Here is a 13,909-nt window from a genome sequence, read left to right as displayed (position 1 = left end):
TTTTGATATCATAAATTAATGTAATTAATTATGTAATTATGTAATCATAAATTAAAATGTAATTGCCAAACAAGAAAATGCTAACTTATATACTCATCATTTAGCTACCAATTTGCAATAAGATTTACAAATCATTAGTAAAAATAAACAAGATGTGTTTCAAGAAAACATCACACTCAAAAGTGTTACACAAAATCTTATTTTTGTTCTTTCTTACCTTTAAAGAAGACAAAGTTCCCCTCACTGTTTTCATAAACTGCATCAATGCTGGGAGGCAGTCCCCTCCAGAAGTAGGTAATCTGCATGGGGTATCCATCCATGACCCTGTTGTTCCTGACTCGCCAAAACCACTGATCCTGGAAACCAAACATAAACTTCTTACTACATTTATATGTGTTCAGCTGCTGTCTTGAAAACACTGAACAGCCTATCAGAGCATTTTTAGAGCAGACCTTTTGCTGAGTGGATAAGCACATTGTGTTTGCATTTGTCTCACATTACAAATGTTTCAGAACTGGTTTTTGCTGAGGTGGGGATAAGCCACACACGTGAACCAGGTGTTGGGAGCATACACTCCTAGGCAGAACGTACAGTGTGTTGTATGAGATGATGCAACTCTATCAACTTCATTCTTATAAGGGGCTGAATTTAAAATTTTTGGTCTGACTGTGAGACTGTAAGCTGAATGATATGCTTATGTGAATGCCCAAAATGGGACTACATACAGACTTTGAAGACTAATTAATTTTGCAGGTCATTTTTTTGCAGTGGCTGCTAACAGTGAAAGGTTGATAGATATATGTGTAACATTACTACATCAGTCCAGTAGGAACTATGCTTTGATGACAATTTTACTTTACAAAAGTTTAACAGTCTTTCCAAGTGACATTGAATAGAATGGTTAATATTACAGCCATATATATATATATAATAGGTGCTAAATCCAGCTAATCCAATACACGGCACATTAAATGGGTATCAATAAAGATATTATCACTGTACAGCTTCAGAACTGTTTCATTTAAAGTTGAAGGATAGGGTAAGTATTTAACTTACACACATTTGAACATTTTCCAGCATTATTATTATGTAAAACAACCCCCTTTAACAATAAAGGAAGTGATGTTCTGCCAGAATCTGTCTCAGTTTACATGGCAGTTCTTCCTCTGTGTAATGAACTCAGATTTCACAGTGCATCAAAACCTGTAAAATTATAAAGTCAACAAATATCTTCTAGATGATGGGTTATGTTTCAGACTTAGTGATTTTTGGAGTATGCCTGCATTATAACAAGACCAATAAAATTATATTTTGCAGATTTGGTATTGGGTTGTATGTCAAACTGTGTTTCATACTTCATATTGCTGACTTGCAGTATAATAGTTAGAATATTCTTATCTATTATTTGTTCCAATTCCTTAGCAAACCAATAATTTTTCCTGTTCTACTATTAAAATCCTAACAATAATACAATTATGGCAAAACTGGAATGTTTGTTTCATTCTGCATATCCCCATGAATTTGTTTTTAAATCTGTTTATATGTATACATAGATGTATATGGGTCATTGCCTTTAATGCTGAAATATTCCATTCTGAAGCATAATTGTGAATATAACATGCAGTGTTCTCTCTGCTGCTGATGGAATATTAAAGACTTCTTATTTTCCTCATCTATTTTCAGCATATGTACCTGTCCTTGCAATAACCATGGACAATGGGGTATAGCTCATCAGTAAGGATCCTACAGGTTTCTACAAAACTAACATTTTGAAAATTTATAGTTTTAGCATTTTTATGGTCTTAAACAGACAGAGGCTGGCATGTGATTTGTCAATAGATATAATTTCAGGGAATCAGCAAATGGAAATGTCTGACTTCAGAACTGAAGGTTTGGACCATTTATAAGATTGGGGAATGTAGGTGTTGGCAGAGGCTGATAGAATAATTTGTTTATGTAAATTTAATTTTCCCGGGTGACTTTCCTATGAACATGCTGGACTCAATGGTTTTAGACTGACAGAATTCAAACTCTGGAATTCAAGAAATGCAGCATGCAGCTGTAAACATGCCAAGGATCCTTCTGAAGTATCAGATGAGACAGGCTCTGCTTATAGAAAGAATGCATCATTTCAGCACATATATGTAAACATAATTAGTTTATCTTAAACAAAGTTATATTTACCAGCAATTTTATCATCTGCATTTTGATAAACATGCACATTTACTGAAAGTATTTTTCACAAGGGTTTAGCTATTATTGAAATTCAAAAGAGGCGTTGTCCAAGTCAAAGCATATTCACTCTAATAAAGCTCTTTCACACTTTAAGCAAATAGTTTGAAACAGTTTCTCTGGCAAAACACTTCTCATTGTATTTGTTTACGTTGAATAAACACAGTTTTGTCTCTTTTGAGAAATGGTGTTTATTGAGAATCCCTTTGCCCTTCCCACTGTGTTGTTTAAATATGCTTTTTATTATTTTGTTTCCCCAAAACACATTAACTACAGCAAACAGGTTGAACGTGACTTGTCACGCACACTCCAATGCAAAGCCTGACAAATGCATACATTGATTGCATAGATTTTATTGTCTTTCCTTGCAGGCTAGCAAATGCCTCTTTGTTGGCATCTGTAGATACCCAATTGCTTCAAAAATATGGATCACTCCTGTGCAGCTGAGATCTGGCATAATAATGGATCATTAAATATTATGACTATAGACATACCAAATAAATTAAGCTTGGGCAATTATTCCCAGTTCAAAAAACAAAGCTGATACAAACAAAAATCAACACTTAATTAAGATAGAGCAATATATCTAAAACACAGAAAATGGTCATTGAGTGAGAAGAGACTGTAAGATGTTTCAGAAACAGTATGATGGATAAAGAGTAACAGTCAAATGAAGAAGCAGTAGCAGTCACTCAAAATGAAAGTTTTGACATTTTATTTAGAAGATGGGATATTTTTGAGAAAAAAGGAAAATAAAGATTTTTAGAGAAAACAAACTAAACAAAGGTTATGCATAAATCATTCTGCACTGTCAGTAAATGTTTCATGTATTTTTTTTTCTGGGCATTTAAAGGGGCTAAAATATAGCATATCATGTATGATCATAGCATATAGCTCCCTCATAAAACCACTTCTTTATTAGCTCAGAGAATTTTAAATGGAAGAGAGTATTAGAGAAAAAAATCTGGCCTGTAATGCATAAATTCCATAGTTTGCTACTAGATACAGTCTCCTCCCAGTTTTTAGTGATGATTGTGTTAAATTGTTCATAATGTTTCATTCCATTAGTGTTTAAATACTTACTCCTATGAATAATGAATTTCTATTTCAGTATTTATTATCAAGTTAAATGTATTTCAGATTCCTTAAGGGACACAACTGATGTGTATGAGAATTAAAAAAAAAATCTCCAGGTATTTTGGTTTATCCATAATATACAAACTAGTAGAGCCTTTAGTGCAAAATTAAAAATCATTTTCTCTTATGTCACTGGACAAACAACCATTGTCAATGTTAAAACATTAATTTGCTACAAAATGTCTAGAGCTCTGACATTTATTTTATACCTAATGAACTCTATCTACGATTCTGTAATGACATGTGACACTCTCACTCAAGGTCGAATGATACCCAGTAAAAAAAGAAAGACTTCCCTATGTGATAGACATTCTAAAAAACCTACAACAAGCTAGAAAGAAGGAAAAAAATCAGAAATCTTTGAACTGGTGCCTTTTTTAACTACTTGGAAATAAAGGCAGGTAAAGATTTAAGGCAGACAGAGAGGTGCAAAACAAGGCCAAAATGCTACTGTAAGTTATATTATTTTGACTATGATTACAAAAATGTGTGTGAACCTCCAGTAATATTTGAAATATCCTTGCACTATACAGCAAAAATCTCTGTGAATTTCTCCCTGACTTGATGTCTAAGTGTATATATATGGTGCTGTTAAGAGTATTCCCCCAATATGATAGAGTGAGATGCAAAATTTAATAGCTACAGATGATGGGGAAAGAAGTTTTACTATTTCTAGATTCCACAGGATAACTGTTTGGCCTATTTAATTTGAAAAAAGAAAAAGCCAAATAAGCATAATACTTCTGCCCTAAATAAATGTCAATCAAATCAAATACTAAATTACAACCAATACTGTAGCTTAATATTATTGACAAAATACATCAAGGTATCATACTGGGTCTTGTGTTCTCCCACAAGCATACTCTGAATATGTTCAAAAGCAAGCCTCTGTCAATGGAAGATTAAACATACCCAGGAGCTAAGCAAAACAGCAGCAACAGACTGACACATTCAGACAAATGAGCATCCTTCTACTTTTTTCATCTAAGTATTGCAGAAAAAAAAAAAAAAAAGAAAAGAAAATAACCAGTGGTAAATACTATACTAAGATATGTTACAACTTTAAATTCTTCTTTTAGAGAAAAGGAAGAAGAGTTCTGGTTCTATACAGAGAAGCTGACCAAAGGACAAAGCCTGTTTCAAGACTGTGAATAAGGACACAATAAAGTTCTCCTACTATAGACCTTTACAGGATATTAGGAAACTGAATTTGCAAAATGAAAGGTATAGTTACTGTATCTAAACCAAAATAAATTTGGAATATCCTTTTAAAAGTCTTGATCTAATCTCAAAAGGCACTTTTCCACATCTACTTTATCAGGCTGTGAATTTCATCAGGGAATCTCAATGTTGCTAATAACAGCCCTGTGGCATGTGGAATTAAAGCCTTTGTACTTTCTCATTTGGGGAATTCCAAATAAATATTTCTTTAGTAATATCCATTTTCAACATTCTGAATTTTGATTCTATAGCATTTAAGCCGAAGGAAATTACTGCACAAATTGGGGGGGAAATTTTTTTTGAGCAACTTTCTGGGAAAAAAAATTTAACAGATCAGAAAATACAAGATACAGTTCAGAGGATTTAAGGGCAGGAAAATTATTAGCACAATTCACCTATGAGAAGGATTCTGAATGTATTTTTCTTTTCTGTTTTGCTTTTTTTCTCAATATAGAATTCACAATGAAATTTATAGACTAGGATTACTTCAGTTCCTACTTAATCCCATAGTAGAAAACAATTGGCTCTATTGAGACCAGAATCAGACATTAAATAGATGCTACCAATCTATCTCATTGTAGGAAACAATTAACTAAATGGACTATTTATACACACACAGCTCAGCTCATTATGAAGCTGGTTCACATTAAGAACAAACAAAGCTCCTTTAAAACTGCAAAGGACTTTTATCCATTCATTAACAGATGGATGTACAATGCATCACTTATTTGAACTTATAGAAACATTTCATCTTTTCTAATGTGTTTGGGACAACAGCATGGTTAGTCAATTAGAACAGGGTGTAAAGGTTGTCTGAGAGCCATGGTGAGAAGTCAGAGCATTAAACACCACTCAGAAAAATATCAGCACTTCCTATGTCAAGATCCTGAACCTCCTGCTGATATCCTCACTGGAAATGAGACCAAATCATTGGATTCAAAACAAAGATATGCAAAGACATCACCAATTACGTGTTCTGTTTCTTCCCTACTTTCTCAAGCAAGGAATTTACTTCTTTGATGCCCGTTATTAAAAAAAATTATATAAATAGCAAATGTTTACTGTTGGTATCTAATCAGACACTGGATAACTCCTGTAGACAAATTAAAACTATTGTTTGTTATGAACTTAACTCTTTTCCTTAACAACATTTTATGGCTAACTAACACCATGAACAAAACTATTAACTACTGTGACTCGGCATAGGAGCAAGTGAAAAACAAGCAAATATTTCCCATTGTTGAATATGGCAAGTGCTAAACTGAGATAGGTTTAAAGTATCTGTCTTCAGCTAAGCTGAGGTTCACTGGTGTAAATACATTTTCAGGAGATAATAGTATGTAGCGATTCTATGTATGAAATCTTTGCTAAGAGGCATGCTAAGCATTTTTTCCTATCTAAGAAAAGTATCTTTTCTTATTTCCTCTTCTGTATTACTGACACAATAAAGTGATGTCAAGTAATTTATTCAGGGTCCAAAATGGCCTTATGTCAAAACCTGTCTTCTTGGTATCTTACTCTGAGTCCTAACTATTGGCCTGAATAGTCTCTTTCACTCATTTGAGATATGTGAAAACTGCTTTTCATTGTTCATGCTGAAATCTACAGATATGCTTTAAAAAAAAAATAAAGAAAAAAAAAGAAAAAAAAACTTATAAGAGCTAAAGCAACACAGAAATTAGACTTCAAAGATCAGGGAAAATATGAAAATAATTCATTTTATTTTTCAGAAAAAAAGGGTTACGGCATTTCTTATGCACTCTGACTCTCTTCACAGAAGAAACCTCTAGTTCTCCTCCCTAATTTGTAAACAGCTGTACAGATCTCCTTCATGGACCACATATACAACGAAATTGCAATGTGCAGTCTTGCTTATCTGAAATCTGGTTTATGCACCACCAGAACAACAGGATGTAGCAAGAGGAACTGTGACTGAAGCTGGAGCAAAAATACCTCCTTCACCCTCAACATCATCTTGTGAAGTACAGTTGATTAGCCAAAACACTGGCAGTCCTTCTGAAACCTATCCTGAATTTTTGTAGCAATTTCAATAAGCTGCAGTCAAGTATTCCCACTTCTACTCCTGCACAGTGATAGATCCAGGATGCAGAGTTACTCCTCCTTCATTTTGTCTCTAATTTTCCTTGTTTTAACTCTTACTCTAAGGTGTACTTTGGTCATTTTTTCAGGGTGCCAGTGCCCAAGCACTGGCAGAGGGAGCAACAGCGCTGACCTGTGCTGGAATTCTGCAGGGAATGCCTGAGCTCTTCAGCCAATCTCCTGCCTCTGTGGTAATACATTTAAGAAAGGGCAAAAGCATTGCTCCCCATTCAGAGGTCTTTTTCATATTCAAAACCGTTTCATGATCAGTAGCAGATCTGAGAAATTTTTCATTTTATTCCCAATATATAAATACTGAACATTTGAAGACAAGAATTCTGGGGTCTTCATACTTTGAAGATCACCCATTCGTTTTTAAACTAGATTCTGCAAATCACTCCTTTGTGCTATATTTTTTCTATTTGAAAGACAACATTCATTGCTCGTCTACTTAAAGCAGAGTTATTTTGTCTAACGTCATAAACATAGGAAGAAGATAAAACTATTAATTTTCTTAGAACTGTAGAATCATAGGAATATTAAAGTTGGAAAAGATCTCTAAGATCTAAAGACTTAGATGACTTAAGTCATCTAAGTCCAGCCTTTGACTGAATACCATCATGCCTACCAAAACCTGCCTTTAATGTATTTGTGATACTTATTTTGGTTGTTGTATGTTGCATGTTCCCTAATTATCATGTGTATTACAAGACAAATATGTAAAAAGTACACAATATTGTGAACTTACACTACCTCTTCCTAAACAATATATAACAAAATATTCAGCCAAGTACCACGTGCAATTTGATCATTTGCTGTGCAGAAAATTATTTTGGACATCTACTTGGTTGACTATTAGTGTATTCAAACGCTTTACATGATTCCCTGAATACTGAATGTATAAGACATACAAAGAAAAGCATTTCTTAAAAATAGACCCTAGGCTTAAAAAAAAAATGCTCAAAGGCCAATATTTATATTTTTTTTTAATAAACAGTCTTGGTATTATCCAGAGTGAACTGACTGAGAAAGTATCTCTTTCAATGAAGGTAGTGAATGCAGCCTACTTGCAGAGACATCCAGAGCCATGGCTGTAGTTCTTATTTGGAAAATATCTTGATTGAAATCCTGGCCCTTTCCTGTCACTGTTCATGTCAGTGCAGAAAATAACTGTAGTAACTAACTTACTTTTTATCTATGTTATAAAAGTCATATGATTGCTGTTGCCCAGTCCAATTTCTAGCACAGTTGAAAACTCTTTATAAAAAAAATATATTCTCAACATTTCTAATTAACAAATTTATTACTTTATATAGAAAAAAATTAATTCTAAAATAAACATCTCTTAAAACTGCTCTTAGTATTTGGTGTTCTATGGAAGTAAATAATTTAAAAATCCTCTGATGGAGGTTTTTTTAATGTTTAATTTTTTAATACTCTATTCTCATTTTTTGTATTTGTTTTAATTAGTAAATTATTTTATGATTCTAGCTCTTATTTTAATTATTTCAGTATTATTCAAATATTTTTAATGATTTCTTCACTATGAAATTGTATGTGAATTTTTTATCTATTTTTTGATGCAGATCCATCTGTCCTCTATTTTTCCTGTGCAGACAGCACCAAAGGCATTTTAGCATTTCTTTCCTTTGTATACATTAACCTTTCAAAAACATCCTGAAGTAATCAAAAGCTGTAAGTGTTTAGAAAACACTTTCAGCTCAAGGAAAATCTGTTCTGCAGAATCCATACAAAACATGCTATGGAGTTTTTGGCTAATACCAGTGGCCGCGTAACACTAGATCTCACATTGTACATGAAACTCAGCAAATTTGAGACCTCTAACAACACCATGGGTTGATTTGGGCCTTCTGTGGGTGTTTAACATGTACTATATCTCCATCATATATTTTCAAAGACAACTTGGCTCCTCCTGGAAAATCTTTGTCATGAGAACTTGTCCACTGTATCTCTTCAGATTAAATGTATGACAGTAATAGACCTTGCACTATGATGGAGCTGGAGATGATTTTGCTTTTTCTGATCTGTCCCACAATATATACATAAATGGTGACAACTCTGGTAATTAATGTTTTATCTTTACCAACTGAACACGCTATTTTTTAAAAAAATAACAACAACAACAAAACAAAAATGAAAACAAAACCAAAACCCCAAACAATATCTATTTGGATGGGTTTCTGTATTCCTAACTGAATTGAGCATTTTAATTCATTCTGATTTTCCCAATAACTAAACTGACTGAGACACTACAAAATGTTCCCATTGCCACATGGTTATGATCCAATATGAAGAAACAAATAGACAGACATAAAAGAAGCAAAATTAAGACCGTAACGACATCAAATCTAGGCTTGCAGCCAGGAATCTCTAGAATATTCAAATTCTCCTTAATGCTCTGTAGGTATCAGCACAAGGCCATGAAGTACTGCACAAAACCTTTCATCCACACAATGAACATTAGGCCTTTACAGAGCAGTTTAAGTGTTTATTTCCTCAGTAGTGATTGCACTTTGAGACTACAGAACCATGTGTAAATGTTCTTGAACCCAGATCTGTTGCCCTTTCCCACAGGGAGTTAACATAAAAGCAATGAGTTCCATGACTTCATGGAGCAGTGGTGTGTTCTGCACCATGGAAAGATAAGAAACTTGGGCATTTTTATTACTAAAAAAATTACCAATTTTCATGGTTAGAATCTGTAAATATTCTAACAAAGATGATCCAAATGTAAAAAAAAAATCACAATTTCACAAATACATGCATCTGTCTATGTCATATGATAAAAACAAGGGATCTTTGATATATTATCTTTAAAACCAGGCAGGTATATAGGAGGGAATAAACAATGACAAGGGGTGAAAATGTAGTTGCATTATGATATGAGGTGAAGATATGTGCTTTGTTGTAGCTATCCTTCTCTTTTTATAAATAATACTGGAAAACAAACACCAATTTGGAATGTAGATTGGCTTCTTGGAGGCCTGCATTTATATAGGTTATGTCAACACATGATCGTGGTTCTTCGAAATATCATGGGACATGTAATGATCATCATTTGAATGAGTCAAATCTCCTTGTGCATTGACCAACACCTACTTATTGATATTTCTCTTCCAATAACACATTCTACTTTTGATGCACTCTTTGGGGAAACTAGATAACCCATTATTTTCTATAACTCTTTGATAGCTTAAGTCTGAAAAACATATGAGCCTCTAATCTATTTGAAAGCTCAGTAACACTAATTGTACAACTCTCTCCATCAGCCAAATAATCTTTGATATTAAACGTCATACTCTTCACTTTTCTTCTATCATTTTGCAACCTCTTTTACCATTTCATTAAAAAAAGATCAATAACTGTGGACTACATTTTCTCTTTAATGAAACTGTCAAAAAGATTTCAAAACGTGAAATTTTCTAGGAATAGAGAGAGTATGAGCATAACAGTATTTTCAAGATTCTTTTCTCTATCACAAAACAGTATTTCCTATCACAAAACTATATTGCCTTACTAACAATAGCACAGAAACAGAAATTTCCTTCCTGAAGAAGAAGTGTACCACCTAGGATCCATTAGAAAATTTAAGATTTTTTTTTTCCAGAGTTGTTCATAGTTTATTTTTGCTATCGATCCTGGTCCATGAAAAGAGAATAAAGAATAGTGGGGTTTGTGTGCATACATTTCTTCTGTAACTTCACATATAAACCTGGGAAAATCATTCAGGACAGACTTATCTTTCTTCAAACAATACTGACCATCCCCTGCAATGAAATCAGAATAATTTGGGTTTTTTTTCCTACTTCTTACTCCATCACTTACAATATGATGCTTCACTGTCTGCTAGAGGTGAGCAGATTATTTTAAAAACTATAACAAATACGTCTGAGTCATCAGGCTCTCTGAAATGACTCAAGTACTCTCTGATAAACCAAAAGGTCACATTAGAGCAAATTCAACTATCTTTCTTAATTTTTACCTACAAAATATATGAGCAGGGAATGGAGGCCATGATAAACAAAAGTTACAGATAAAACAAGAGAGGGTATGACCTTTTTCACCAAAAATTTCCAGAGACAGGCAGCAAAAACACTAACAAAATTCAAATGGAGAAATTATGAAAAAGCCAAAACCATAAATACTTATTTCTAGTTTCATTAATCCAGATAGATATTCGTGGCAAAGCATGAAGATTAAAAAACTCCAAATAGAATAGAAAAGGATTCACCTGGTAAAAAATAACGTGCATCTGCATGAATAAGATTGTGACTTTTGATCTATGGTGTATCTATGAGATCACTTAGCATAGTTTTCAGCTAAAGGAAGCTTCTAAATCTTTTTTCATGTCAAAATAAAATAGGAGTCATTATTATTCATTCTTGTTGGCCAAAAGCTTTTGAGGATGAGGCAGTGACAAACTATGTCTACCAGGATTATCCAAAATCAACCAAGTCTATCATTGATATTGTAGGACCAGAGAAATTAGTACTCCAAACATTTTTTTTCTACATGTAAAGAAAGATTTAATTTCCTTTAAACACTGACCTTTTTACTAGAAAGAATTGTTATTACTATTTATCACTATATCACTTGTATTTTCATATTTCTGTCACATCCATAAATTCATATTCATATGCAGATATATTTATTTCCATATGGAAATGTATGTCCCAGTCCATAGCAGGGAAGTTGGAATAGATGATCTTTGAAGATTCCTTCCAACCAAAACCATTCTGATTCTATGATTCTATAACTAATAATAGGAAAATATTTACAAGGAAGTAAGGGGAAAAAAATAAAACATTTAATGAATAAATGAAACATGCAGTAAAAATACAACACGTGAAATCATCTGTGTCACTAACCCTTATATTGACACTTATTATGTCTCTGGAGATCTAAAATAATCATGTCCCTCCCTTGAATCTTCACAATTCATGAAATCAAATTTCATGGTTTTGTACATATAAGCCATTCAATGTGCTCCTACGTGCAGATTGTGTATGTGCTCATGCTATCATGCTACCACTTACCCTGTCTCTGCCTTCTCCACACTGCACATTGCATGAAATCTCTGAGGAAACCAGCAGAATTTAAGAGTGCATGATGAGTCATGTCAGAACAACAGGTGAAAGCAAGCGGGAGTAATTAAAATATTTCCTCCTGTTTGCAGTAGTTTAGGACAGTTCATTCATAAACAAGATACTGAAGCTGTTCTAACCAGGATGAGGTTCTCAAGATGATATCTCACTCTTTAATACACTGTTTGAAGGGAAATCAAAGAGGACCTCCACTACTCACACTACTCATTTCAGGGTCATGCCACCTCTGTCTGCATATGCAGGCCTATAACAAGTAGACACTGGAGGTGCCCCAGAGCAGAGCAGAGTGGGACAATTCCCTCCCTTGCCTGGCTGGTGATGCTGTGCCTGATGCACCCCAGAAGAGGGGTGGCCCTCCTGGCTGCCAGGACACTGCTGACTGAGATTCAGCTTTCCATCAACCAGAACCCCCCAAGACTCTTTCCACAGCAGTCTCTCCAGTATCTTGTTCTGAAATCTGTCTGTACATCCCAATTTGCCCTGTCCCAGGTGCAGAATCCAGCCCTTTCCCTTGCTGAACTTTATATGGTTGGTGATTGCCCAACCCTCTAATTTGTTGACATATCTGCAGGGCTTCTCAGTCCTCAATGCAGTTATCAGCTCTTCGCAATACAGTATCATTGGCAAACTTAGCATCCCTTCAGGTTCTGCATCCAAGTCGTTTGTGAAAGTGTAGAAGAGAACTGGCCTTAAGATGTAGTCATGTGAACCCCACTAGTGACTGACTACCAGCCTGATGTAATCCCATTTACTACAGTCTCTTTTCATTGTCCCCCACATTTCTGGGCAGCTTCAGCCCCAAGGGTTCTCACTAGCTCTCAGTTTGTCAAGTTTTGGCATGCCATTCCACTATTTATCACTGTCCATTGCTTATCACTGGTTTTGTCCCTTTTCCCCTTCCAAAGTAGTTTAAAGCTGTCAATGGGCCCTGGTAGCTGCTGTGCTAAGGTCCTTTCTCTCCTTTGAGAAATGTGCTCCTTGTCCTGCAGGTGAGTGCATGAAGGTTATTTTGTGTTCAAGCCTCTGCAAGATAAGAGGCTGATACCTGCTTTTTGTTCTCATTTAAATGCTTGTTCTCTGATACTGTGCTGGCAACAACAACAACAAAAAATCTGGGTACCAAATCCAACTCCAAAAAGTATGGGGCAAGGCTAAGTAAATGTTCTCCCTTGTGAACATGGTAGGGTTAGAAAAATGACTGTAGAAGATCCCACACTAATCAGTGGGTGAACAGTGATAATTTCTAGAGTGTCTCAGCTTTGAGGCTGACAGCAATGACCAATTAGCAAAATAGGCCTTTAAGAGAGATACACCCAGAAAACCACAGCCAACAATAACACCTGTCATGACAAAACAAATATTAAAATTATAGATATTCACTTGTCTCTTCTCACTGCCTCTGCCACTCAGATACAGGGATTAGATCTTGTAGAAAGTGAAGGAATTTTTTATGTAATGTCATAAAGAACTTTTGTGAATATGTAATGTCATAAACCACTTTTGATTACAGATAAGCTGGGAATGTACAATTTCAAGCAGCAAATGACTATGGCTATTATAATGGGCTGGCCAAAAATCACTCCAACACAAAATTAAAGGCACATTGTGATAAGACTGAGAAGAAATACTGGTGCAGTCTTACAGAGAAAGGGAAAGGATTCAACTCTGCCATTATTAAGTATAACCTTTGACCTGGTACAGCCTATTCTCCTTGGTAAAGATATTTTCATTAGACAAATATGTCAAATAATGAATTAAAATGGTGTAATTTTGATTTATTGACTGGAAATGTAGCATAATCAAATTTGATTTTGCATGCAATTTTTTTTTTTATTTCATACACTTGGTATTACAAGCTTATCTGTTGCTTCTTTTGTGATATTCCCTAATATATATTACTCATAATAGACAGTCCCTCATTATACCAAAGGTAATTAAAACCAAGTGAAATTACCAGTGTGTTATAGTCACTGGAGTTTTTTACCATTACTTTCAAGTGGGCCAAGATTTTGACCAATAGGCAAGGAAAGCAACACTTGAAATATATATTCAAACTATAGCTTATAAAAAAGAAGGAAATGCAGCATTTAAGT

At 34.3% G+C, this 13,909-nt stretch overlaps 1 protein-coding gene across 3 annotated transcripts in view; it reads right to left on the bottom strand.

The window, feature by feature from the left end:
- MMP16 (matrix metallopeptidase 16) overlaps positions 1-13,909 on the bottom strand; it is a 178,306-nt gene that overhangs the window by 27,904 nt on the left and 136,493 nt on the right. For all 3 annotated transcript variants that reach the window (XM_005479527.4, XM_074555481.1, XM_074555489.1), the window contains one exon: positions 218-356. In XM_005479527.4, the coding sequence (XP_005479584.1) occupies positions 218-356 (139 nt within the window). The remainder of the gene's footprint in view (positions 1-217; positions 357-13,909) is intronic.

This window comes from Zonotrichia albicollis, chromosome 1 (assembly GCF_047830755.1).
Source record: "Zonotrichia albicollis isolate bZonAlb1 chromosome 1, bZonAlb1.hap1, whole genome shotgun sequence".
Classification (NCBI taxonomy): Eukaryota; Metazoa; Chordata; class Aves; order Passeriformes; family Passerellidae; genus Zonotrichia; species Zonotrichia albicollis.
Note: the sequence above shows the minus strand (reverse complement) of the source record. Positions and strands in the feature narration are given on the sequence as shown.